The sequence below is a fragment of the Choloepus didactylus genome, chromosome 23, assembly GCF_015220235.1.
Source record: "Choloepus didactylus isolate mChoDid1 chromosome 23, mChoDid1.pri, whole genome shotgun sequence".
NCBI classification, from domain to species: domain Eukaryota; kingdom Metazoa; phylum Chordata; class Mammalia; order Pilosa; family Megalonychidae; genus Choloepus; species Choloepus didactylus.
This window is the reverse complement of record NC_051329.1, coordinates 796,822-822,943: the sequence shown is the minus strand read 5'-3', so window position 1 is coordinate 822,943 and position 26,122 is coordinate 796,822. Positions and strand designations below refer to the sequence as shown.

General features: G+C 49.9%; 1 protein-coding gene across 2 annotated transcripts in view; it reads left to right on the top strand.

The window, feature by feature from the left end:
* The window catches only part of POLE (DNA polymerase epsilon, catalytic subunit), a 68,430-nt gene that overhangs the window by 8,016 nt on the left and 34,292 nt on the right, over positions 1–26,122 (top strand). For both annotated transcript variants that reach the window (XM_037817063.1, XM_037817064.1), the window contains exons 9-29: positions 380–487; positions 711–821; positions 1,100–1,185; positions 1,399–1,518; positions 2,335–2,467; positions 3,192–3,305; positions 3,634–3,846; positions 4,240–4,347; positions 7,580–7,708; positions 7,784–7,886; positions 7,982–8,128; positions 8,481–8,626; positions 12,241–12,389; positions 14,019–14,111; positions 14,313–14,457; positions 16,837–16,994; positions 17,328–17,523; positions 18,635–18,849; positions 24,050–24,152; positions 24,520–24,600; positions 24,721–24,843. In XM_037817063.1, coding sequence (XP_037672991.1) covers positions 380–487; positions 711–821; positions 1,100–1,185; positions 1,399–1,518; positions 2,335–2,467; positions 3,192–3,305; positions 3,634–3,846; positions 4,240–4,347; positions 7,580–7,708; positions 7,784–7,886; positions 7,982–8,128; positions 8,481–8,626; positions 12,241–12,389; positions 14,019–14,111; positions 14,313–14,457; positions 16,837–16,994; positions 17,328–17,523; positions 18,635–18,849; positions 24,050–24,152; positions 24,520–24,600; positions 24,721–24,843 — 2,781 coding nt within the window. The remainder of the gene's footprint in view (positions 1–379; positions 488–710; positions 822–1,099; positions 1,186–1,398; positions 1,519–2,334; positions 2,468–3,191; positions 3,306–3,633; positions 3,847–4,239; positions 4,348–7,579; positions 7,709–7,783; positions 7,887–7,981; positions 8,129–8,480; positions 8,627–12,240; positions 12,390–14,018; positions 14,112–14,312; positions 14,458–16,836; positions 16,995–17,327; positions 17,524–18,634; positions 18,850–24,049; positions 24,153–24,519; positions 24,601–24,720; positions 24,844–26,122) is intronic.

Below are 26,122 nucleotides of genomic sequence, written 5' to 3'. Positions count from 1 at the left end.
GGAGTTGATAGGCAAAGTGACAGGTAGAAAACACATTGGATGTATAGTTGGAAGACCTTGGTTCAAGTGTAAGCACATAATCTTGGAAAAGTCATTGTACTCAGTTTTCTCATTTCTAAAATGAAGATGTCAGCTTCGTTTTAGATGACAGCTGCGGGCGAATCTGATGGTATGAGTTTTCATACCATCACTGAATTACGGCATTCTTGTTGTAGGTCAGTCAATCCCCAAGATCTGCTTCAGATCTTTCCCAGCTGGCATTTGACTCCTGTTTAGAAACTGGGGAGTGAGCCGGTCAGTGGATAGGTGTCGACTAAGTTGGGTCTTCAGAGTTCAGATTGGTTTACTACTGGCTCAGCTCTACATTTTGTCCTTTCAGGATCCTGTAGTTTTGGCATTTGACATTGAAACAACCAAATTACCTCTCAAGTTTCCTGATGCAGAGGCGGACCAAATCATGATGATTTCCTACATGATTGATGGTCAGGTGAGCAGCTGGGCGTCTTGGGAGGAAGCGCCGAGAGCAGGGTCTCGTCCGGTCCCAGAACTAGAGCAGCACCTGACCCACAGTTCACGCTTGGGCTGGCGCCTTCAGGTCGCTGTGGAGGTTTTTGCGGTGAGGGCCTCCACGCGGTTTCTGGGTAGGGTGGCCAGAGGCTGTGTCTTGGTTTGCTGTCTTTAACTAACGCTGATGCTGATGGACTTCCCAGGGCTACCTGATCACTAACAGGGAGATTGTTTCAGAAGATATTGAAGATTTTGAGTTTACCCCCAAGCCAGAATATGAAGGGCCGTTTTGTGTCTTCAATGAACCTGACGAGGTAAATAAGGTGCCACTTAGGAAATTGCCCAAATATTTTGGTGTGAAATGGAAAGCAGAGGCATTTTGATCTTTTTGATGCCTTGCTGCATTTACTTGATCAGAACTGGCACCTCCTGAACTCAGTCTTCAGTGGTGTTGTCTTTCGTGGTAGAGACTGCAGGGGAGGTGCAAATAAAATGCTGACAGAGGTCCCTTGCTCTGAACTTTGAGAGAGGTATTTGAAAGTAGCTTGAGGAGGAAAGGAAATCTACGATTGCTGTAATTTGTTGAGTTCAGGTTCATCTGATCCAGAGATGGTTTGAGCATGTCCAGGAGACCAAGCCCACCATCATGGTGACCTACAACGGAGATTTTTTTGACTGGTGAGTTTGTCGTATTTTTTGCAAGTAACTGAAAAGCATTTGGTATGTGTGGGGTGAACAGGAGGAGGTCTGTCTGGTAGCGTGGATGATTTTCTTATTCTGTTTGAGGAGAGAGTTGGTATGAGGAGCTCCTAGAGTTTACTCTGGGAACCTCCAAGGAGAAATTAGAGCTTGATCTCTCCCGGGTGCTTTTCCATCCTCTCTTTGCCCTAGGCCGTTTGTGGAAGCCAGAGCTGCAGTGCACGGGCTGAGTATGCATCAGGAGATAGGGTTCCAGAAGGATAGCCAGGGGGAATACAAGGCCCCCCAGTGTATACACATGGACTGCCTCAGGTACAGTGGATCGTGGACTGGCCGTGTACCTGGGGGTTCACCACTGCGTCTTACTGCAAGGGTTTTATGAGTGGGGTGGTTTGATGGCCACAGTCTCCTTTCTGGTACAGATTTGTCCATAGTGACAAACCTGTGAGAGAAGAACGTGGCCTCAGAAAGATGGCCACTGCCTTTAATCGTGCATTCATTTAGCCAGCAAACATATGTTGAGTGTCCACCCTCGGTTCAGTGGAAAGACGAGAAGGGGAAGCTGGGGAAGAGTGAAGTTCTAGGCCTGTGGGAGCTCACGGAGGGCAGCTCACCTCGCCGGGGAGAGGTCGGCAGAGGGCTTGGGAAGGAGGTGGAGACAGCGAGACAGGATGGAGGCTGGTGACGGTCTCTTGTAAGAAGGGGTAGACGGCCTGAGCGTGCTGAGGGGGCACAGTTTGATGGCAGGTTGTAGGACGAGGCTGCGAGTATCACAGGTACCGCCAGGAAGGCCGGTCAGCTGTGGGGAAGGGCTGGGTGGGGGGCAGGAGTGGCTTCCCGCAAGGGCCCCATTTGCTTTGCTTTTCCCTCTGTGCAGCAGGAGCTGCCTATTTGTGGAGGGTGAGAGTTACGGCAAGGGGCCTGCAGGACTGGCTCGGGCCTTTCCTCACGTTCTGTGTGGAAATGTGGATTTGCCATGGATGAAGCACGTTGCGGAGGGTCTTGGTGTGAGCCCCTGGGGCTGTCAGGGCTCTACGTTCTGCGCTGTGTCCGGGGAGCCTGCTCCCACTGGCTCTCAGGCTCCAGGTTGGAAACACCCCTGCCCTCAGCTCCCCTTTGCATCCACAGGTGGGTCAAGAGAGACAGCTACCTCCCCGTGGGCAGCCACAACCTCAAGGCGGCAGCCAAGGCCAAGCTGGGCTACGACCCCGTGGAGCTGGACCCCGAGGACATGTGCCGCATGGCCAGCGAGCGGCCCCAGGTGCTGAGCAGCCCGGGACTCAGACACGTGCGCTGCCCTCGCCTGCGTGGTCTTGCCCCACCCTCGGGTCCCTGAGCCCCTGGTTTTGGTGGCTCTGTTTGACATGTCTTCCTTGAGGGAGGGGGGTGGGGGGGACTCATACTTTTTACTGCATTAAGACTTTATCCCAGTATTTTGTTGTCAATATTTTCAAACATAGCGTTGGAGGCATTTTCTAGTGAGCACCTGTATGCCCACCACCTTGGTTTTGCCAGTAACTTATATGATGGTAACATAACACATAATTTCCCTTTTTAACCATTTTTAAGTGGACAGTTCAGTGGCATTGATGACATTTACAGTGTCGTGCAGTCATCACCACCATCCATTACCAAGACTTTTCCTTTCCTCACCCCAAACAGAAACTCTGTACCCATTAAGTGGTAACTCCTCAGAGCCCCTCAGCCTGTGGTAACCTCTGATCCATTTTCTGTCTCCGTGAACTTGCTTATTCTGGATATTTCCCATAACTGGACTCATGCCGCGCCTGTCCTCATGGGTCTGGCTTACTGCCCTCAACCTGCTGTCTGGGCTCTGTCCGTGTTGCCGTGTGTGTCAGGGCTGCCTGTCGTTTGGGCAAACCATGTCTGGTTTTCCCACTTGTCTGTCGATGGGCCCCTGGGCTGCTCCCGGCTTTTGCCTCGATGTAACTTTTGAGTGAGCTTCTCCGGTGCCCTCTCCTCAGACCCTGGCGACATACTCCGTGTCGGACGCCGTTGCCACCTACTACATGTACATGAAGTACGTTCACCCCTTCATCTTCGCGCTCTGCACCATCATTCCCATGGAGCCCGATGAGGTCAGTGCCACCCTGCCAAACGGGTCTGTGCGTTTGACGCCAGGGCGCCCTGCTCCCCGCCCTGCACAGTTTTGGATGCAGTGACCCTGACAGACGGGTGGCCGTGTGTGAGCGGGTGTGGCGTGCCGCAGTAGGGTACCACCACCGTCCTGGGGATCTGGGACCCCATTGTGAGATGGCTGTGGCGCCGGGTGATAGCACTTCATCGGTTGGCTTTCTCACCTTTTCTTTCCTAGCCAACTAGCTGCCTTTCCGGTTGTTGGCTTTGGTGTGGTTTTGGGGAACTCGGATAGTTTTTGGTTGGAAGCCTTGTGTTTCTTCCCATCAGGTGCTACGGAAGGGTTCCGGAACTCTGTGTGAAGCCTTGCTGATGGTCCAGGCTTTCCACGCCAACATAGTCTTCCCCAATAAGCAGGAGCAGGAGTTCAACAAGCTCACCGATGACGGCCACGTGCTGGACGCAGAGACCTACGTCGGGGGCCACGTGGAGGCCCTCGAGTCAGGTGTCTTCCGCAGCGACATCCCCTGCCGGTTTAAGATGGTGCGCCTCCTTTCTGGTTTCTCTCCTTAGGATTTGAGCTTCTTCCCAATTGGCCCCGTGGTAAGATCTAGAAGCCACAGAGGGCTGGAGTTCGTGTAATATCCTTCCCGTTCTCTCCCTGTTGATGCCCCTCTGTCTCCCTTGTATTCATCTGGCTGCCCTTCGTGTTGTCCTCCTGGCTGAGGGGGCAGGATGTCAGCGGGCGCCTCCGGCCTGCAGTGCGGCGGGAACGGGCACCGGTGATGCCCCGGCCCCCTGGAGCTCGGCCGTGTGCTCGTCACACAGGGCGTCAGTGGCGCTGACCGCGGCAGCCTCTCTGACGTGTTTCTAGGCGGCTCGGTGCAGTCGCGTTTTCCTGTTTCATCTGTGCTGTTTTGTGGCCGTTTGTGCTAGAATCCTGCCGCCTTCGACCTCCTGCTGCAGCGGGTCGAGAAGACGATGCGCCATGCCATTGAAGAGGAGGAGAAGGTGCCCGTGGAGCGTGTCACCAACTTCCAGGAGGTGAGGGTCCCGGGGCAGTGCCTCCACCGTCTGCTCTTAGGGAAGAGGCCAAGACGGGGGGCTTGAGGTGACAGTATTTCTCCTCGTGCTTGATGTCATTGCGGGCTTCTTCCTGTGAAATGTTCATTAAGCACGTAGTGTGTGCTGGTCCCGTGGGCACCGAGGCCGGGCCAGGAGCTCCTCCTTCAAGGGCTTCCAGTCCGGAAGGATGGGGTGTGGCTGGATGAGGTGGCCCGGGCTACCTGAGCAGGCGTCAGACAAGCTGGCTTTTGAAACAAGAGCTGGGTAGCACAGAAGGAAAAAGGCAAGTATGGGCCACATTGTGGTGGATCTTATGCCCAGTTTTAAGGCAGCTGGGCTTTATTTTGTAGGCAGTGGGAGCCAGTGAAAATTTTTTTTAATGCGATTTTATTGAGATATATTCACACAACATATAATCCATCCAAAGCACACAATCAGTGGCTCACAGTATCATCGTAAAGTTGTGCATTCAGCAGCACAATCAATTTTAGAACATTTTCATTACCCCCAAAAATAATAAAAATTTAAAAATACAGAACCCCCAAAACATCCCATATCCCTTATCCCCCCTATTATTTATATATATTTTTTGTCTTCTTTTTATTATCCATCTGCCCATTCACTGGATCCGGGGAGCCAATGGAGATTTTTAATTTCATTTGTTTTTTGGTGTTAAGCAGACTTTTTAAATGATGACAGTTAAGTTCATACAAATTACAGAGTAGAATGTAGTGAATATAAAAAGCTACTGAAATAATGGTTAGAAAGTGCCAATGACCAAGTGCATGGAGAACCCAGGCCCAGGGCCCGTTGGGTTGGTCGGCCTGCTCCTGTGGACGCGGCGGCGTGGCACTGTTCAGCACGACGGCATATCCAGTCACTGCGGTAGCTTGGAGTTGAACACTTTTAGCATTGACGTCAAGAAACATCTTGCAACTAGTTTGCTAGACCAAAGTCAGACAAGAATGTACGAGCATTCTTTGCAAACTGTAAAGTGCCGTCTGGATGTTGTTACTATGGTCGTTATTATACTTCAGGGAACTCTGAGTGAGTCAACGTGGGAAGAAGAAAGACTAGTCTGAGCTAACAAAAACGATTTAAAGAACATCTTAAAGGAGCAAGGACAATTACTTGCCAGTAAGATACAAGCAAAGACGCAAGGAGGTGAGGCCAGGAGTGTCTGAATACAGGGAGGACGCGGAGGGAAGAGGAGGTGCGTTGTCACAGCTCACGCGGTTTCTCTCGCCAGCCGCTCCCAGCGTCCTTGAAGACGGTCCTCGGGGAGAAGGGAAACACCCACGTGCTTGCTCGACCCTCTCCCGGCAGTGGCCGGGGATTCTCAGCCGCCCAGTGTCCCAGCACTCTTCCTTAAAGTTCTGGGTGTTTTTTTTCAATTGACAACTTTGGAGGATTTAAGGATTTTTTTTTTTTAAATGCTAGAAAGTTGTGCATTCAGGTGATTTTCTAAGATGACTTTGCCAAATTTAATGTATTTCATAAAAATGATGGCTACTCTTCTGGTTAACTTTTCTTCTGGTCAGTTTTTACTCTGTTTAGGTTTCTCCCACTTTCCCAACGTTTCAATACCTAAAACAAGGGTGAACTACAGCCCCTGAGGCCTATTTTCATGCAGCCTGAAGGCTAAGAATAGTTTTAGCGTATTCAAAGAGTTGTAAGAAAATCAAAGAATATACAACAGACTGTATGTGACTACAAAACCTAAAATATTGATCATCTGGTCCTGTACGGAAGTTCGCTAACCCCTGATCTAAAGGGTGTTTTTTTAGCAATTTGTCTAAGAATGCCAGTGTATTAAACTACGTTTCTCGTAATTATTGAGCTCGTAAAAGAATGACTCTCAGCTTTGGTGCTGTGTTTCTTGGTGTTGCACACATCTTGTATGGAATGAATTTGTCACATGAGCACACATATAATGTTCTCATTTAAAAGTGGGATTAAGGTTTGGGGAGTGAATAGAAACGTATGATCAGAAGCCTGTCTACCGTTAGCTTTGTACAGTTTCAGTGACTTTTTGTTTTTTAGTGTCTGCTTTTATTTCTAGAAGCTTATGTTGGTTCCTTTTTTTTTTTTTAGTGTAGTGTGTTGGATCTTTGTCTTTAATGTTTTCAGATGCACTCACTTCAGAGTTCCTAATCCCGGAGCTCTGTCGGGTGATGCCTGTGGCGTCTGCTCTCAGCACGGTGGGCTGTGTCTTCCTGCGCTCTGCAGTGTAGGGTGGAAGGCACCTCAGTGGGGGCCCTGTGCAACCAGGGAGGACTCTGCTGGTTCTGCCTTTGTTTCGCCTGGTTCTACAGGAGCCTTGCAGGCCGGGGGTTGCTTTTTATCTTGGTTTCTTTGGGCTCCCTGACCGGGTGGAGGACACATCTAAATCCCAAACCTGTCAGGTACTGCCCTGTAGGTGACAGACGCTCAGGGAAGGCTCTTTTCTTTGCTTCAAGCCTGAGATTGATGAGGTTTGAGCAGAGGGGTGACGTTGGAGCACTCCGCATTCCGTCTCCTTCTGCGCGTCGGTCCCTGCGCGGCTGTGAGAGCTGCCCCTGCCTGGGCACCTTCCGAGACAGCACTGCTGCTGCTCAGGTCTCAACTTCTCCTGTTTCTACTCTCTGGGATTGATGGCTTCTGTTGTAATCTCAACTATGCATTTGTAAGGGTAGTTTTCATATTATTGTGGCCTTTCTAGGTTGTTAGTGTCCAGAGGGTTTTTAGGCTAACTGTTTAACCTGTTGGTGGAAGCGGGAGTCTGGTTCATTTGGTTTATAAAGTAATGCTGGAGACAGCACAGCACACTATTCAGAGCCTGGCGTTCGGACGGACAGCCCTGAGTTCTCTGTGTGCGACACGGGCCCACACTGACCCCTTGGGGAGGGTGGTGGCACTGAAGGGCTGCACATCACAGGCTTGGCACCAGCTGGCAGGTAGTGGGCCCTCAGGAGAGCATCCCTGTTGTTGCTCTGGCCGGATGACGCACCCCTTGCTGGCAGACGGGCCGCTCTGCAGCAAGTACAACGCTTACCACATGCAGCCTGCATTCGGGCTCATGCCACGTGCAGGCAGACCCAGAACCTTCCCCCTACTGGATAATTCCTTTGGGGTGGATGCTACCATGTCCCACCGACACGGTGCACTTGGGCGTTGCTGAGTACCCCCTGATGTCGGTCCCCACCTTCCACTTGTCTCCCTCTCTCTGTAGGTGTGCGATCAGATTAAGACCCAGCTCACTTCCCTGAGGGATGTCCCCAACCGGATCGAGTGTCCACTCATCTATCACCTGGACGTGGGAGCCATGTACCCCAACATCATCCTCACTAACCGGCTGCAGGTGAGTGTGGCTCCCACATCAGTCGGAAAACTCCCCCTCCCAAACCCTGAACCCCTTTCCCTCTCTCCTGTCCAGCCCTCTGCCATGGTGGACGAGGCAACCTGTGCTGCCTGCGACTTTAACAGGCCAGGAGCGAACTGCCAGAGGAAGATGGCCTGGCAGTGGAGGGGCGAGTTCAGTGAGTGCCGACCAGGGCAGGCCTCTCCGCGGTGAGCATGTCTTCGGCAGCCTGCCCCCTTCTCCCTCTGAACTTGCTCCTGTCCCCCCGTGTAGTGCCCGCCAGTCGCAGTGAGTTCCATCGCATCCAGCACCAGCTGGAGTCTGAGAAGTTCCCTCCTTTGTTCCCGGAGGGGCCAGCCCGGGCGTTTCACGAGCTGTCTCGGGAGGAGCAGGCGAAGTATGAGAAGAGGAGGCTGGCAGGTGGGCACCTCGGGAGCTCACTGTGTCCTTCACCTCCTGCCCCGCAGTCTGGTTTAGAGTGCCATGTTCTTTCTGCAGAGCTCCTCTCTTCACATTTCTTCCTTTCTCCCTCAGGAAGTATGCAGATCCCAAACGCTTTTCCTGTAGTCCTGCTGCATTTGGCCTGTTACCCAGGGGCTCTCCTTGCTTCTCTGTGACAGATGAGCAGCACATTCTTCTGGCTTCTCCGCCTTGGTGTTAATTTAGAAACCCCGTGTTCATTATGTCCCAGCTCTTTCCCTAGCTGTGCTCTAGAAGAGGTGGCTGTGTCGTGGGCAGGCTCTCATGTGGCGCCTCTGTGGTCCTGTTTCAGATTACTGCCGGAAAGCGTACAAAAAGGTCCACGTCACCAAGGTGGAGGAGCGCCTCACCACCATCTGCCAGCGGGAGAACTCCTTCTACGTGGACACGGTGCGCGCCTTCCGGGACCGGCGCTACGAGTTCAAGGGGCTCCACAAGGTGAGGCTGGGGTACGGGTGGGGCGGGGGTAGCTGCTGAGACGAGCAGGCTGTGCTTGCCTGGTCTTTGTGCTCTTGGCTCCCTGAGCTGCAGTATGTTGGTCTGGACTCTCTGAGCTTGCACATGCATTTAAAAATGCGCAGATTTGACCAACTTTGCAGAATTAAGGTCCAGAAAGAGATGGGTCACAATCGTCCTGAGGCTTCTGGGTTGCTCTGAATGGTGGTTTTGGAATTCGTTATTTAGGGCAGTAGTTGGCAAACTGCAGCTGAGCTGGCCTCCGTTTCTGTGAATAAAGTTTTATTGGAACGTAGCCACAATCACACACTGTGCTGCTTTTGCGCAACAACATGGCGTTGTATGGTTGCGACCAAGACCATGAGGGCCGCAAACCTGAGGTTTTTACCGCCTGGCCCTTTAAGAAGAGTCCTGCTGACCTCTGGTCCAGAGGGTTTAGGGGCTTGTACTGACTTAAATCCTCCAATGGGATCAAAGGATAGAGAGGAGCACTGTAGGTACCTGACATCACCAGGATGTAGTAGAGATTTAAGCACCTCAGGCCATTTCCTCTGAGAACCATTCCCAGCTGCTGGGCTCGCAGAGGCCCCCGGCACCCCACGCGCCCCATAGCCCCTCGCCCACTCAGACCAAGTGATACCAGCTGTGGAGGGGTCTCCCTTGTCAGATGCGTGCCCACAGTACAGCGACTGCATCTGTCTCCGCTCCTGAGCTAGCTCCTGGCAGGTAGTAGGCACTCAACAAGGGTCTTCATTCATTCTTTCACTTTAAACACCAAATCTTTAAGTAAATAAAAAAATTCTCATATTGAATGGGAAATTGGCTGCAATGTTTATGGACTTGTCTGCGTTTGTTTGTAGAGTACCTTTAACTGGAGCCTTGTGGGTAGCTACTATGCCCCTAATTCCTGGGTTCAGTACAGAAACAGACAAATCTCTCTCTCCTCGTGGGACACTTTGACCTCACAAGGGGCAGACGCGCAACGGAAGCCGGCTGCGCCCTGTCTCAAGTCTGCTCCACAGTACATCTTAGCTGAGACCCGCTTGAGTCAGGCACTTCATCCTGGTGTAACACTGCAGAGTTTTCTCAGCACAGCTGTTTCCTTTACCTCTAACAGTCCATGCTCGTTGCCACATTGCCACGTGGTGGGAGGGGCAGGCCGAGCGAATTCCTAATGTGCCTTTTACTACTACTTTGGGGACACTGCTCCTCAGCCTTACCTTGACCTCTTCTCGGAGGCTTGTGGCATCCACTGACGTCCTTGGGTGCTGTGGACACCGGCACCTGTACACCCTGGGACTCATGCCTGCCCAGGCCCGGCCTTCATGGTTGCTGGTGGCTGCTCTGGTGTAGGTTCTCTGTGTCCTTTCACTCTCCCAGCACATAGTTATCAAGTGCCTGTGACTCGTGCTGGAAATCCATCAACCGGGGGTCAGTGAAGGTGAAACGTTTTGAGAGAAAAAGAGAATGTGCAATGTTTGACGACAGTAACTTTATCTAACTTGGAGAGCAACATGGAAAGACATTCTAGCTCAGGCAGGTATGGCTTTCAGCTCCCTGCTCCTGAGTGCCCAGTATCTGTCACCACTGGAGTCCTCACAGTCGTGTCCACTTTTCTTTCAGGTAAAGTTTACACACAGTAAATTTCAGCCTTTTTAGGTGTACAGTGCTATGAACTTCCACAAACGCATAGAGTTACATAACCTCTGCCACAGTCAATGTGCAGAAGCAAATGCATGCGAAACACAGGTTAGAAGACGGTTCCGCCTTGGTTTGGTTTTTCTCTATGCGAAACACAGGTTAGCAGACGGTTCCGCGTTGGTTTGGTCTTTCTGTGTGCGAAACACAGGTTAGCAGACGGTTCCACGTTGGTTTGGTCTTTCTCTGTGCAAAACACAGGTTAGCAGACGGTTCCGCGTTGGTTTGGTCTTTCTCTGTGCGAAACACAGGTTAGCAGACGGTTGTGCGTTGATTTGGTTTTTCTCTGTGTGAAGCACAGGTTAGCAGACGGTTCTGCGTTGGTTTGGTCGTCACCCACTCGAAACGCTGAGGTTAGCAGGCGGTTCTGCCTTGGCTTGGTTATTATCCACTTGAAATGCAGAGGTTAGTAGACAGTTCTGCGTTAGCTTGGTTGTCTGTGTCTTTCAGCACAGAGTCTGATAATAGTTTGTAAATATTTGATAAATGAATGAAATTTTAGCACAGTAAGTCTTTTGCCACCTTGCTTACTTCTCATGATACACCCTTTCCTCTTGGTCTGTTAGCAGATTCAGAGTTCTGTGGTTGGAGAAGCTCACGAGGCAAGTGCGTTAAATAAGAGTAAATGGAATGAAGGCCTTGGGTTGGGAGCCATGGCCTGTTGGAAGGAGAGGAGCGCTGCTACGTCATGGTCTTTGATATTGGCTTCACATCTTGCTTTCGTCTTTTTGGGTCCTGGGACCTGTCCCAGAGGGCTGAGGCTGCCCAAAGTTGGCAGTGCATCCGTGGGTTGCTACCGTAATTGAGTGTTTTCTTCTCATCCCTGGTTTCACAGGAAATATAAACGCAATGTGAATTGTCCTTATCTTTGGGATCCCTTCAGAACACCTGCCTCGGGCAGTGCAGTTCTGGCCTGAAGGTGTGAGAAACAAGTACTATTTCTAAAAAGGAATAAACACTCACCTGATTGTGGAGAAGAAAAGAATTTATTCACAATCTTGCAAGAACGGGCGTCCAACCAAATTGTGGGGGTTGGCGCACAGAACAATAGGCCCAGCAGTATTTATTCCCTACCCCTAACCCAGAAGTCTCTCCCCCGTTTCTCCAGTGGCTGATACTCCAGAGGTTGGGTTCCATCTGACAGGCCTAACTAACCTGCTCAAATTTGAAACATTTAGCCCACGCAAAATTGAGACATTTGAAATAAGTCTCCCCTGCGTATCTGAAACATTTGAAACAAGAAACATTTGAAACAAGTCTCCACCCCTGACTGTAACTGTTATGCCCATATAAGGCACTGACACCACTTCTATGCTTACCTGGCCTCTTTCCTTTGTTCTTTAACTGCAGAGTCAGTCTGAGCTAGTTTGGTAACAACTTATGAGGCTATTTTAGGAACCTCTACCCCCAAGGCTCCACCTTGCAAGGATAGTGGGCGGATAAACAGGAGGACTGGCCACCGATTACAGCTGATCTTCTTAACCCTCTGCCCCCACCCTGTGTGACAGCTAAACTTAATCTAATTCTCACAGAGGGACTCAGGCGTGTGGCAGGCTCCCGCGAAGGGTGCTCCTGGGGGCACGGGGAGGGCGGCCTGGTCTGTGCCGCTGTCGTGGCAGGGCTGGCAGGGGGGCGGTGCCCCGGCCCCGGTTGTGCCCTGAAGCAGGTAGGGGCGTTGGTCACGCTGTCTGCCAACCCGCGATGCTTGAATCAACAGGCGGACGTGAAGGAAATGGGAAATGCTAGCAATGGCGGCTCTAGGAGAAGAGTGTGAAGTCTTCATGCACCGCGTTTTCAAATTTCATGTAGATTTGAAATTTCTCGGAAGGTAGAGTTTGGCCACTGGTCATGTCGAGGTGGGTGGGGAGCGTGTCCAACGGTCAGCCTGCTGTCCTCAGGTGTGGAAGAAGAAGCTGGCTGCAGCCATGGAGAAAGGCGACGCGGCTGAAGTGAAGCGCTGCAGGAACATGGAGATCCTCTACGACTCCTTGCAGCTGGCCCACAAGTGCATCCTCAACTCCTTCTACGGCTATGTCATGCGGAAGGGGTACGTGGCGGCAGTGGGGGTCACTGCTCTCTCCAGCTTCCCAAGCAGTTGACATGAGGCAGGTGCTTGGTGGACGAAAGGAGTGGGTGCTCCGTGCTGGGGAGCCCCAGGTGACTGGAGAGAAGGGAGAGTCGGGCCTGACTGCAGGCACCCGGCGCGGCCAGGGGACGCCCACTGGGTTCAGGGAATGATAAAGGCTTTGGGGCTGGGGAAGGTGAGGGGACTGGGAGGCCATGGGGCTCCGTGGCCTCTGGGCTAAGAGAGAGCAGTACCAGCTGGAGGTATTCATGGGAATATCGTGATTTAACGTTTCTGGCTGCACAGGGAGAGCAACTGCTAAGAAACACTGGTGCATTTTTACAGGATGGGCAGAGGAGCAAGTAATGTAAGAGGCTGAAAGCCGACAAGTCAGGAAAACCAGGAGTGGGGGGTCTTCCAGTGGCCATCCCGGCTGCCCTGCGATGTTCAGGGCGGGAGGGGCCGAGCATGCTCTTGGGGTTTAACTACCTGCAGATTGTTAATGGCCTTGGGGGTCAGTGTAGGGAATGTGGGGGAGCCGCCCCAGGTGACTCCAGGGGTGCGTGTGAGGGTTGTTTTATTTTTGCTGTTTGTTAATGACAGAGACCCCATCTGTAAATGCTGCTGGGAGAGCTGCAGGGGAGAGGGTGAGGAGGGCAGGACGAAAGCCCGGAGCAAGGCTCCTGGAGCAGAGGGCTGGGGCCAGAGTGCGGGAGGCGCGGTCAGCCCCAGGGGAGCAGAGGCTAGTGGTCAGGAAGGACAGAGAGGAAACTATCGCAGCTCCAGGTGGGTGGGCAAGTGGAAGGTAGTTCGGTTTGAAAGAACGGCAATGAAGCCAAAGGGGCAGGTATTAAAGAGAGTTTTATTTGAGAGAAGCCTCAGGGCGGCCCCCGCTGACAGAAGGGCTTCTCAGGGGAAAGCACGCAGTCGGGTGGTGGGATTTCTTTTTATAGGGCTTTTTGCCAATTGGGAGGTTACACGGTGTAAGGTATGTGAACTTTGGCCAATAGGGGGTTACACGTAGTTTATCTCGTAACTTTGGCAATGCCTGGTTTGTGCATTTGAACAGGAGAGGGGAGGTAGGGAATAAATTTGTGAGGGAAAGGTACAGGGGCATTTGATGGGTGCAAACAAAGAAAGTGGCACACGAAAATGGGGAAAGGGAGGGGGCAGCTGTGTGAGGCAGGGTCTGATCTGCAGCCTGGTTTTGCAAAACAGGGAGATGGCAGAGGGGCTCAGGGCCCAGACCTGACAGCAGGGAGTTGAGGGGCTCTGATGGCTCTCGTTTCCTCTGTGAAGTCAGAGATGAGAGCGGAGGCCGATGGAGGGTGGAAGAGACTGGAGAAGGCCCGCGTTGGGCCCCGGGGGAGTGGTGCTCATGCCAGGGAAGCAGGAGCCTCTGGGCCTGGGGGCCGCAGTGCACACTGGCCCCCTCGCTGCGCTCTGCACCTCCAGGACTTCTCCCTGGGGCAGAGCAAAGTTCCTCCTCAGCAGCCCCTCCTAGTCCTGCTCAGCCACCTGCCGCTCCTCCCTCCCCTTCTCTCTTCTCTGGTGGCTTCCTGGAGGCATGTGCCTTGTGCCGGCCCCTCATGCTGGGCCCCCGCTCCTCAGGGCCCGCTGGTACTCCATGGAAATGGCCGGCATCGTCTGCTTCACGGGAGCCAACATCATCACCCAGGCCCGGGAGCTGGTGGAGCAGATCGGGTGAGCACTGCGAGGTCCTGCAGCCGCCGGAGGGGAAGGGCAACTGGGCGAGTCGCGGGCTGGTGGAGGTGGTACTGGAAACTGCAGCCTTTTATGTCGTTGTGCTTGAGGTGGGGGAACAGGCCTTGTTGCCCTCCGGGGGCTGCTTTTTCAAGTGGTGGCCCGACCTCCATGCAGCTTTCTGCCTCTCTTGCTTCTCAGGAGACCCTTGGAGCTGGACACAGATGGAATATGGTGTGTCCTGCCCAATAGTTTTCCAGAAAATTTTGTCATCAAGACCACTGATGCGAAAAAGCCCAAGGTGACCATCTCCTACCCTGGGGCCATGCTAAACCTCATGGTCAAGGTGAGTTTGGGGAATGAGCTAGGGCTGGGATCTGGCTGTTTGGTGATTGGAAGGTTTCCTGGTGGGCACTTCACCAGGGGAGTTTGGAAAGACGGTATGTGGGCTCTCTCAAAGCGCCTTAGTCAGTGTGCCCACATTCCTGGTCTAGACTGTCCCACCTCGGCCGGCAGGTTCTTAGTTTTAGGCCGTTCCACTCCAGCTGTGCATATTGATTTTCTTTAGCCTGAGAATCTGTAGCCAAAGTACTATGTTCAAAGGTTACCTGAGTTAGTTCTGCTTTTTCTCTTTCAGTCAAGCACCCAAGACTGTTTTGCTTTTAACTTTCAGTTGTAAACTTCCGTTGCAAATTAGTGCTCTCAAAGCCAATGAATTGTTTTTAAAAATTTTAAATAGATTGTATTTTTTACAACAGTTTTAGTTTTACAGATAAATTGTGCAGAAAGTAGAATTCTCATATACCCTTTTATGCTGGACCTACTTTTAATTTTTCATTTTGAAATCATTTTAGACTTGCAGAAGAGTTGTAAAAACAAAACCTCTATGCACCCTTCAGCCAACTTTTGTTGGCATCTTGTATGACCTGGTCCATGCGTTGGTGCGAGACTGACCTGACTGCATACTCCACGGGGCTCCCCATTTTCCCACCAGTGCCCCCTTTCTGCCTGAGGACCCCACGCTGTCCTTGGCCGTCAGCTTCCCTGTTCTCCTCCAGTCTGTCCTTGTCCCTCGGTCTGTCCCTGCCCCTCGTGATCCTGTACTCTTGGAGAGTGCTGGTCGGAGGTTTTGCAGGATGCCCTGGCACGAGGGCTGCCGCGTCTCACGGGGCTGTGATCGCTGGTCTCGGGAGCAGCTCGGCCGCGGTGCCTCTTTGTCGCCTTCCACCAGGGGCATGGGTGGCACTTCCCCTGGGCCGTGGCTGCTTTTTGCTCTCCACACTCTGTTCTCTGGGAGCCACACGCCAGGGGGGAGGAATTCAGTGTCCCCTCCTGGAGGGAGGGGTAGCAAAGAATTCCTTGGCAGATATTAAAGCCACCACCATAAATGGTACAGAAGAGAACTGCAGAGACTGCAAGTATCCAGTGTCTCCTTAACCTTTGCCCGTTAATTTCGGTATTTATTGGTGGCTCATCTGCAGCAGTTATTACTGTGGTGGTGGTTTTCTCTTTCCCTCTTTCCCTCATTCCTTCTTCATTTGTAGTTGGAATTCCTCTGTAAGGAGGAGTTGTCCCACCTCTCCCCCATTCGTTTCCATCCGTATGGATTCGTGGCCCTTTCTTTACTTTCTGGGTCATGATTCGGCCCCCTGGTTATGTATTTCGTGGCTTGTGTTGTTCTACTTTGGCTGTCAGGAGCCATGTGTTTTGTGATGTGCCCCCATCCTATTTTTTAACTTTTACTTTTTGAACACTTGCTTACTTCCTGGTACCACAGGTTGCTCCAGGCTCATCCTGTGTTTTCCAGCCTGGAATCTGTCCTGTCTCAGGGAGCCTGGTCCCCTGTATGGGAGAGTGGATTTAGAAACCCTGATCTGGTAGGGGTGCCCTTGCTCCCCATTGCCCCCAGAGGCTCCAGCCAGGAGACACGTGTGTAGGATGACCCCTGCTCACACATGCCTGCTTATTTCTGTGCCTGTCCTTGTGCATTTGCACTTAGAAGCAGGCATCCTCGATATCGTCTCCTTTCTCCCCTTTTCCTTATTAGTAACTTTTTTTACTGCAGTGAAAACAGAACTCTCATGGTCATGTGTGAAAAAGCTGCAGAATTGCTAACGAAATTGTGATCCTGTGAGAAACAAACTTGCCAGCAGGGTTCAGTCCTTGGTTGCAGTTCTTTTTGTATTGGCCTTACTCTGTCCAGGCAAAGCATGGTTTTCCAAAGTGACTGGGGTCAGCTCCTGTTCCCCCCACCCCTTCATCGCTGTTGTTAATGACACACTTAGGTTAATGCGCCCCAGTCTGCATTCTATGTGGGGCTCCCCAGACTTTAAAATTTGCATACGATAAATCCACTCTTTATTGTGTTTGCTTTGTGGGTCTTGAGAGATGTGTGGGGTCTCCTGCCTGCCACCAAAAGCTCCATCGTGCTGCCTCCTTGTCATCAATGCTAGCCCTTCCTGACTATGGCAACCACTGATGTTTTTGGTCCCTGTAATTTTGCCTTTTCTAGAATATCGTATAAACAGAAAAATATATTATGTAACCTTTTGGTTCTGCCTCTTGGCACTGTGCACCTGAGACTGTCCAGGTGGTTGCTGAGTGGTGTTCCCTGGTGCGGCAGAGCCGCAGCTGTTCGTCCCGATGCTGGAGGGGGCATCTGGGCTGTGTCCAGGGCTGGCCATGGTGAGTGGCGCTGCTGCCCCTTTGCTCCCTTGCCTTGCAGGAAGGTTTCACCAATGACCAGTACCAGGAGCTTGCCGGGCCCTCCTCCCTCACCTACGTCACCCGCTCCGAGAACAGCATCTTTTTTGAAGTCGATGGGCCCTACCTTGCCATGATCCTGCCCGCCTCCAAGGAAGAAGGCAAGAAGCTGAAGAAGAGGTAAGAACCACACACCCTTGTGCTTGGGAAAGGAAGTGGGTTGAGTTGGGTGGATTAGATTCAACAGTCCAATCAGAATAGTGGACCAGGAGCTAGTCATTGTTTCTCAGTGACTCACATGTGGAAAGATTGTAGCCACTGATGCCTGCAGCTTTATTCGTGATGTGTTACATTTGTTGTGTAAGCTACAGGCCTTGAATGCGTTTGTTCCTGAGAAGCATAACTGTCTGTTGGGCGATAGAAAGAGAAGGGGGAAGGCCAGGGGATGGCGGCAGGGGTGAAAGCAGGTACTACCCCAGGGACTTCTCACTGCCCTGCTTGCCTCTTTCCTAGATATGCTGTATTCAATGAAGATGGTTCCCTGGCAGAGCTGAAGGGCTTTGAGGTCAAGCGTCGTGGGGAACTGCAGCTGATTAAAATCTTCCAGTCCTCGGTGTTTGAGGCCTTTCTCAAAGGCAGCACGCTGGAAGAAGTGTACGGCTCAGTCGCCAAAGTAGCCGACTACTGGCTGGATGTGCTGTACAGCAAGGCAAGCGCCTCCCTTCCCTGCTGGCCACCTCTCGGGGCCTGGGGCTGCAGGTGCAGGGTCAGGGCCAGTCCCCATGAGATCCAGCCCTGCCGACCGCACCCAGTGACAGAGTTCTGTGGAGGGACACTCTCAAAACAGCATCATGATAAAAGGGATCGCAAGAGAAAAGTTTAGCAGCAACCACATCAGCTTCTTTGATCTTTAGAAGTCTTCAGAGGCCCTAAATGGACCCAGTATTTAGTTTTTGCGACACTGCTGGCTTTTCTTGACGTATACTTGCACAGAATATGTAATGATTTCTGTGTTGCTTTGTCATCTCTGTACCTTTAGAGGCTATATAACTTTTCACACATTTACATGCCACAGTTTGCTGAAATAGCTCACAGTTGAATATCAGGTTTCTTATGTTTCTGTCGTTATCAGGTGGCAGTGAGTGTCTTGATCCATATGCCTTACCTCCCTCTTTTGTGTAATGTTCTAGGAATCAGCTTTCTGGGCAAAAGGAATACTTGAATATGCTAGTGTTCTGGAACATTTTTCCGACGTCCTTTGCTTCCCGGCCTGCCATTTCTTGGCAGGTTATCTTTGTTCTAGATTGAGTTGACCCATGTGTGAAAGTGAGCCCAAGGGGGAGAAAACACAGAACGTTCAGGAGTCCAGCGGCCTTAAGGGAGCACTGCGGGCAAGGGCTGTTCCGGGCCCAGGAGAGGCTTTCAGGGTGCAGCGGCACAGCCAGCGGCTCCCCTGGCCCCACCCTTTCCAGCGCTCCTAACTTCCCTCCCTTCTGTTTCCACTTTCCCCTTCATTCTTTTCCTTTCTGGAGAAAAATCACCACTTCTCCCTTTTTTGCAGTCTTGGTGTTTAGAATTCAATAAATGCTTCTTGATATTTTGTGCACAGTTTACTAAAGTAAAAGCTAAGTTTTTTTGTGGGTTTTTTTTTTGTTTTTTAAGTATTGCTGTACACTCGTATGAGACAGCCTTCTGAAATTAATTTCCTTTAGGTTGTCAGGTTAGTGAAACACACAGTTCCAGAGAAGAAAGGTGCTGGGTGAGCTGTGATTTGATTCTTTACTTCTGCAGTGTTGTTTTAACCATTGCCTGCTCTCTAGGCAGCCAACATGCCTGATTCCGAGCTGTTTGAACTGATCTCTGAGAACCGTTCCATGTCGCGGAAGCTGGAAGATTACGGGGATCAGAAGTCCACCTCCATCAGCACAGCCAAGCGCTTGGCCGAGTTCCTGGGAGACCAGATGGTAAAGGATGCAGGACTGAGCTGCCGCTACATCATCTCCCGCAAGCCTGAAGGGTCTCCTGTCACGGAGAGGTAAAGGTTCCCGCGGCTTTCGGGTGGAAAAATCTGAGCCTATTCTAGACCTTTGGCTTACTTCTGTAGAGGGATGAGCCTATGTAAAAAGAACATGGAGCGGTTCAGTGTTGAAAGAAGGAACTGGGTCTTTGATGCCCTGCAGATCAGACAATGGGAAGATCTTGCTGGGGCCTGTCAGTTCCTCTCAGGGAAGCCCCAGGGGGGCCTTGGAAGCCAGTCCCTGAAGTCCCAGAGGCACTGGGCTCTTGGGGGTCAGCCTGCGAGAGCTCTGCCTGTCACAGGCGTCCGAAGGGTCAGGTCCAGAGTCCCCATCACAAGGTCAAACTCGGGGTTAGGGCAGGTTCCTGTTGTGCCACCTGCAGACAGGCGGTGCCACTTTGTTGGGTTGGTTCCCGTGCGTGCCTCGCAGAGCCGAGGACGTCTACAGCGCTCCCATGTAAAAAGACTCTTTACTCCCAGTTCCTGCTCCCCTAAACCACTTTTACTACAGAGAAAGAAATGTCCTCTTACCTCTGGAACACATGCAGGGTCACAGCAAAGGCTTCCATTGGATTAGCAGAACCGTCAGGGGCGGCAGAGGCCCTTCTCCTGTCACCCAGTGTGCCCTGGGCTGTTGGAGCTCTGCAAGGACTGCATGAGCAAGACAGGAAAATGCAGGGTTGGTAAAGGCTGGCTTTTCCTGTTGGTGCACAGAGGAGGAGAGAACTACCCTGCCCACCCTGGAGTGAAAGGGAGAGCTTGCCCCGAGAACTTGCTGACTGGAAGGGGGTGCATGGGAAGGTCCGGGGCATGTGTGCACAGAGCGCACGACTTTGCCGAGCACCGTCAAGAGGAGCTCAGGGGCCTCAGGTGTCCTGGGTTTGCCTTCCTGGGAGGTGTGCAGCAGCAAGGCTGGGACTCCTCAAGTCTGTCACAAGAGGCCTTACGGTGCTGCTCCTGCCCTGCACCCGGGTGCTGCGAAGCCTGGTGTCGCCTGCTGGGGCTGAGAGGTCACGTGGGGAAGGCCCAGCAGCACCACTGTCTGCCATGGGAGCACGGCCGCTTTGGCCACCAGATGCCTGCAACTGCACGAGTGACCCCAGGCAAGGCCAGCCCAGATTACAGAATGGGGAGCAGAGAAAAATGGATGTGGTTTGATTCCATTGAGTTTTGGAGTGTTTTGCTGTACAGCAGTAGGTAACAGGCTAGGCTTGTGACTTTGAAAGTCACACTGGCCTAACCTACACAGGCCTGCACAAAAGAGGAAATAGAACACAGAAATATTTTGCTGCAGAGAAAACCCTGGAGTCATAACAAAAGGAGAACTTTGACAGAAGGCTAAAATAGATTAGTGTAAGGAGTAAAATAAAGGATTCCTAGATACCGATAAGAAAGAGGCAACCCAGTAGAGAAACGGGCAACATATTTGAATGGGCAATTCACAAATGAAGAAATTAATGGCCAATTCATGAGATGTTCAGCTCACAGGTCATAGGAATGCAGGTTTTAAAAGCATGGGTTGGATTGGTGCAAACAGTTACTGATGAAAACAACATACAGTGGCTTCCGTGCAATGTTGACAGGCCGTGAGTGATAAAGCTCCTTTGGAGGAAAGCTGCCTGCTTCCTCCAAAATCTAGCTTCCGCTTCTAAGTATATGCCCCGTGCTCACATGTACAGGCAGGAATACTTCTCACATTGTTTTTAATAGCAAAATTTTGGAAACAGCATGAATGTCTATCAACTATAAAATGAATAAATGTGGTTTTTTTGTAAAGTGAAATACTATGCCTGAGTTACAGTGAGTAAGCTACAAGTCCATATTCCAACACAGAGAGCTCAGAAACAGTGTTAGGGAGATGGAAGAAGATGGCGGCATACAGAGGAGTGGCAGCTAGTTAGTCCCCTGGAACAACTAATAAACAACCAGGAACAACTAGTAAATAATCTGGAATACCTGCGGGGGCACAAACGTGACCATCCACTTATCATACACCAACCTGAACTAGGAGAAATGCCCGAGATCGCAGCATAAAATCTGTAAGTAAAAACTGCGGATCCAAACTGGGAGCCCCTCCTCCCATGGCCCGAACTGCAAAGTCTCGTGGAGCCAGAGAGCAGCCCTCTTGGAGCAAGTGAATATAGCTCAGCTGTACTCCAACTGGGGTTTTAATTAACAAATGTGCCCTGCTCGATACGAGATACGAATCCCCAGCAAGCAGACAGAGGCTTTTGGTGGCGACTGACTTTGCAGAACCGCAGGGTGGCCGTGGACTGGCCCTGAAGGGGGGCTTTCTGTCCCTCTTTGGGCTCAGTGGAGAAAGTCTCAGCCGTTTTCAGTTCCCAGCGCTTTGACCCAGACAAGGGTGGAAATAGCACAGGCATAGGATCTATTCAAATGTAAATGACCTTGCCCTAGGGGGTATACTTTCCCTAAGAGGAAGAAGGTGGTGCCAAGCTCTACTACCCACCTTCCATTCAGAACCAGACCCCAGAGCCTGGAGGAAAACAGCCACGGGCCACACCTCTTACACCAGTCTGGAGCTATAGGCTGACAGGGGCCACCTCCTGGGCGGGAAATCGCAGTGACTTGAGACCTCACAGGGTGTACCAATGTTCTAAGACAAACCCTCAGTGAGACATGATACTATTGCCTCCTTCCGAGATCTGAGCCCATTCTGGTCTGGGAAAACCTGATTGGGGTAACCAAGGAAACCAGAGCCTAGTCAACAGAAAACTATAACCTACACTAAGAAAAACGAAGTTATGGCCCAGTCAGAGGAACAAACTTATACTTCAACTGAGATATGGTAATTTAAACAACTAATGCTATATCAATTCAAAACATTTAAGGAAGATATGGCAAAAGAGATGAAGTGTATAATGAAAACACTGGGCGTACATAACAGAACTCCTAAGTTCAAAAAAACAACTGGCAGAATCTATGGAAATGAAAGGCACAACACAAGAGATGAAAGACACAATGGAAACATACAACAGCAGATCTCAAGAGGCAGAAGAAAACACTCAGGAACTGGAAAATAAGACAACTGAAAGCCTACACACAAAAGAACAGAGAGAGAAAAGAATGGAAAAATACAAATGTCTCGGGAACTTAAGGACAAAACGAAATGCAGGAATGTACATGTCATTGGTGTCCCAGAAGGAGAAGAGAAGGGGAAAGGGGCAGAAGCAATAATAGAGAAATAATCCGTGAAAATTTCCCATCTCTTATAAAATTACAGATCCAAGAAGCTCAGCATACCGGAAACAGAATAGATCTGAATAGGCCTACGCCAAGACACTTCATAATCAGATTATCAAACATCAAAGATAAAGAGAGAATCCTGAAAGCAGCAAGAGAAAAGTGATCCATCACATACAAAGGAAGCTTAATAAGACTGTGTGGATTTCTCAGTAGAAACCATGGAGGCAAGAAGGAAGTGGGGTGATATATTTAAGACACTGAAAGAGAAAAACCACCAACCAAGAATCCTATATCCAGCAAAACTCTCCTTCAAATATGAGAGAGAGCTTAAAATATTCTCTGACAAACAATGACAGAGTTTGTGAACAAGATACCTGCTCTACAGGAAACACTAAAGGGAGCACTACAGATAGATAGGAAAAGACAGGAGTGAAAACACAATTTTGGGTGATGGTAATAAAGCAATGTAAGTACACTGAACAAAGATGACAGTGAGTATGGTTGAAAGTGGAAGGTTAGGATGTGGGACACCAGAAGGAAACAAGAAAGACAAAGACAGACTATATAACCCAGTGAAACCTAGAGTGCACAGCAATTGTAATAAAAGGTGCAAATATGTTTTTACATGAGGGAAAACGAATGTCAACATTGCAAGATGTTAAAAATAGGGTAGGATTGGGGGGAAAATATAATCAATGCAGAGTAGAGATATAATTAACAGAAAGAAGAAAAGTAGTTATAAGTATTATTTTGATCACTTCAAATTATTCACTCATGAAATCACTATTAGTATATTATAGAGCTTCTTGTTGAGTTTTCAGTAGTTGTCTTGGAAATTTTAGCAAATAGTTACTTTTAATAAAATAAATACTTCTAAAAAAACAGTGTTAGACAAAAAGCTGCAGGGTAATATGTACAGTGTACTTGGATTTATATAAAATCTAAAGACAGAAAAATACTCTTTTAAAATAGACAGGTACAAATAGGAATAGTGTACAAACACACATGGGATTGATAAATACCAAAATAAGGATTGTATTTACTTCTGTCTAAGGAGGGAGATCATCAGAAAGCCCACACAGGGCTTCATCTAGATCTTTGTTTTGTGTATTATCTCCATTATAGAGAGAAAGCAGCAAAGCTAGCTGTTCTAGTTTGCTAATGCTATGGAATGCAAAACACCAGAGATGGATAGGCTTTTATAAAATGAGGGTTTATTTCACTACACAGTTATAGACTTAAGGCCACAAAGCGTCCAAGGTAACACCTCAGCAATCGGGTACCTTCACCGGAGGATGGCCAACGGCGTCTGGAAAACCTCTGTTAGCTAGGAAGGCAGCTGACGTCTGCTCCAAAGCTCCGGCCTCAAAACGGCTTTCTCCCAGGACGTTCCTCTCTAGCAAGCTTGCTCCTCTTCAAAACATTACTCCTAGCTGCACTCCGTCCAGTCTCTTTGAGTCAGCACGTTTTATATGGCTCCACTGATCAAGGCCCACCCTGAATGGGTCGGGTCACGCCTCCATGGGAGTATCCCACCAAAGTCACTTTGTGCTTTTATTTCACAACAAATTACCTTCTCCAGTGAAAGAAAGGCAGTGTTGCCCTCTTGCTTTGCTAGTGATTGAAAACTGGCTTATTCTTTCCAAAAAACAGCCTGACTCTGCCTATGTTTTGCCCAGCAAATAACATTTTAAGAGAAAAGTATTCCAAGAGGGTGGGGAGTATAAAGTTTATATAAAGACGTGGGTGAGCACCTCTCCTTCCAGCGACGAGACACCGAAACAGGACCAAGGCCAGCGCTGGAGGGGTGTGCCTTCAGCCGGGTATCGTAATACGATGGTAAGTCCTGGACGCAAGGTGCAGTTTGTACAAAACAACAAGTGAAAACGTGGCCACAAGCTGGGTTACACACCTGTCTTACTTTGCGGAAAGTGCATGGCCGCCTGCTGAGAGTTAACAGGGACGGTGGGGTGGCTGCAGTGTGTGGACTCTGCCTCCTGTCCTCTCCCAGGGCCATCCCACTCGCCATCTTCCAAGCGGAACACACGGTGAGGAAGCACTTTCTCCGGAAATGGCTTAAAAGCTCTTCCCTACAAGACTTCGATATTCGGACTGTGAGTGCCTAATTATTTTGTCTACTCGCAAACGTTTATCAGGAAAGCTGGGCAGAGCAGAGCATGTCTGACTCGGGTCGCCTTTTTGTCTGGAGTCTTGACTCTCGATGTCCTTTCTGATATGTGCTGAGGGATAGAGGAAATAGTAGCACTTTGGGGCAGAATCAGGCACGCTCAATGCAGGGAGGCCCTTCACGGTCCTCCTGGGTGGCGCATGCTCAGAGCTCCAGTGCCGGCGCTGGGACCCTTGGTGGGTCACTGAGCTCCATGCCTCAGTGTCCTCCCTAAAATGGGCATCTAGCGGCAGCTGCTGCTGTTGTCTGTCTTTACGCACATCTGTCCCCATCACCACCTGTTCCCTGCCTAGATCCTGGACTGGGACTACTACCTTGAGCGGCTGGGGAGTGCCATACAGAAGATCATCACGATTCCTGCAGCTCTGCAACAGGTGATGTTGAGAGCCCAATGGCAGAGCCCACGGTGGCTTAAACACCTGCGGAGACCCAGGCCCACGTTGGCCTCACGGGATCAGCCAGGGCTTCCCCTGAGCTGAGTCGTCTCCCTACAGGTGAAGAACCCAGTGCCTCGGGTCAAACACCCCGACTGGCTACACAAAAAGCTGCTGGAGAAGAGTGACATCTACAAGCAGAAAAAGATCAGCGAGTTATTTGTCCTCGAGGGCAAGAGACAGGTAAGGGGCCATGATGGTGGGGCGTTGGTCCTCCTGAGGGCACATGGGCCGCGCCGCCCGAAGCCATCAGGCCCCGAGCTGCTTGGCATCTCGTGGTGCTTCCCTGCCAGCGATCCGTGATGGCTGTCTGTTTACCTACTTGCTGATACTTTCCCCTTTTCCCTTTAATTCCCTCCAGAGCTTCCTTTCATGTTAGTAACTACTTGTGAGTTATCAGTTAAGTGAAGACCGTTAGGTCCCACTAATTAGGCCTAATGACTTGGAATGAGTCACTGGACCTGAGGTACCTTTTTCTAACCTGTAAAATGAAAACCTATCTGTTACAAACACTTAGAAATACTGGATAAAATGTAATGACAGCTGAAATCAGAACTAAAAGAAAATTCTCAATGCTAAAAATGATCAGAGCAGTGCACAAACTCACCTGATAAAAACAGATTCTCAGATTGGATTTTAAATTCAAGCTATATCTTACATATAAGAGATACACCTGAAACATAACACCTTAGAAAGGGTTAAAGTAAAAGGCTGAGAAAAGACAGATGCTAGGTAAATGCTGACCAAAAGAAAGCTGTTAGAGCTGTGTTAGTGCCGGGTAAAATGGCCTTTCAGCACTCAGTGTTGGTGAGAATTAGGACAGTGGTTAAATAAAACTAAAGGTCAAAGGTCACCAGGTTTATCTAATAATTCTAATAATGAAGCCTCAAGTTAAATCATGTAGAAATTTACCTAATTAGAGAAGAAATTGACATCCAGTCAGTATGGGAGGTTTTAGTATACCTCTTCCAATAGTTGACAGATTAAGCAGACCAAAAATCAGTTAACTAATTGTGTGTATAATTTAGTGGACAAATATACAACCCTGCAATTAGAGGATACATACTCTTTTTGAGAACACATAAAACACTGATAAAGTAAGTTGAGGCAGATTCGAAATTATTTACATGCAGACCATGTTATTGAGGAATTAAAAACCTCATTTATAAACAATTCTGTATCAAAGATGACATAATGGAAATTAGGAATTACTTAGAAATGAATGAAAATACAAATACCAAATACCAAAATTTGGTGTATGAAGCTAAAGAAGTACTTATATGCAAACTTATATATTTAAATTTATACATTAGAAAAGAAAAACAACAAAAATTTATAATTTTCCAGCTGAAGCAATTAGAGAACAACAGAGTAAACCGAAAGGAAGTAGAAATTAATTACAGAGGCAAGAGCAGGAATAAATGAAATACTAAGAAAGAATCAATGAAATCAAAACTGTTCT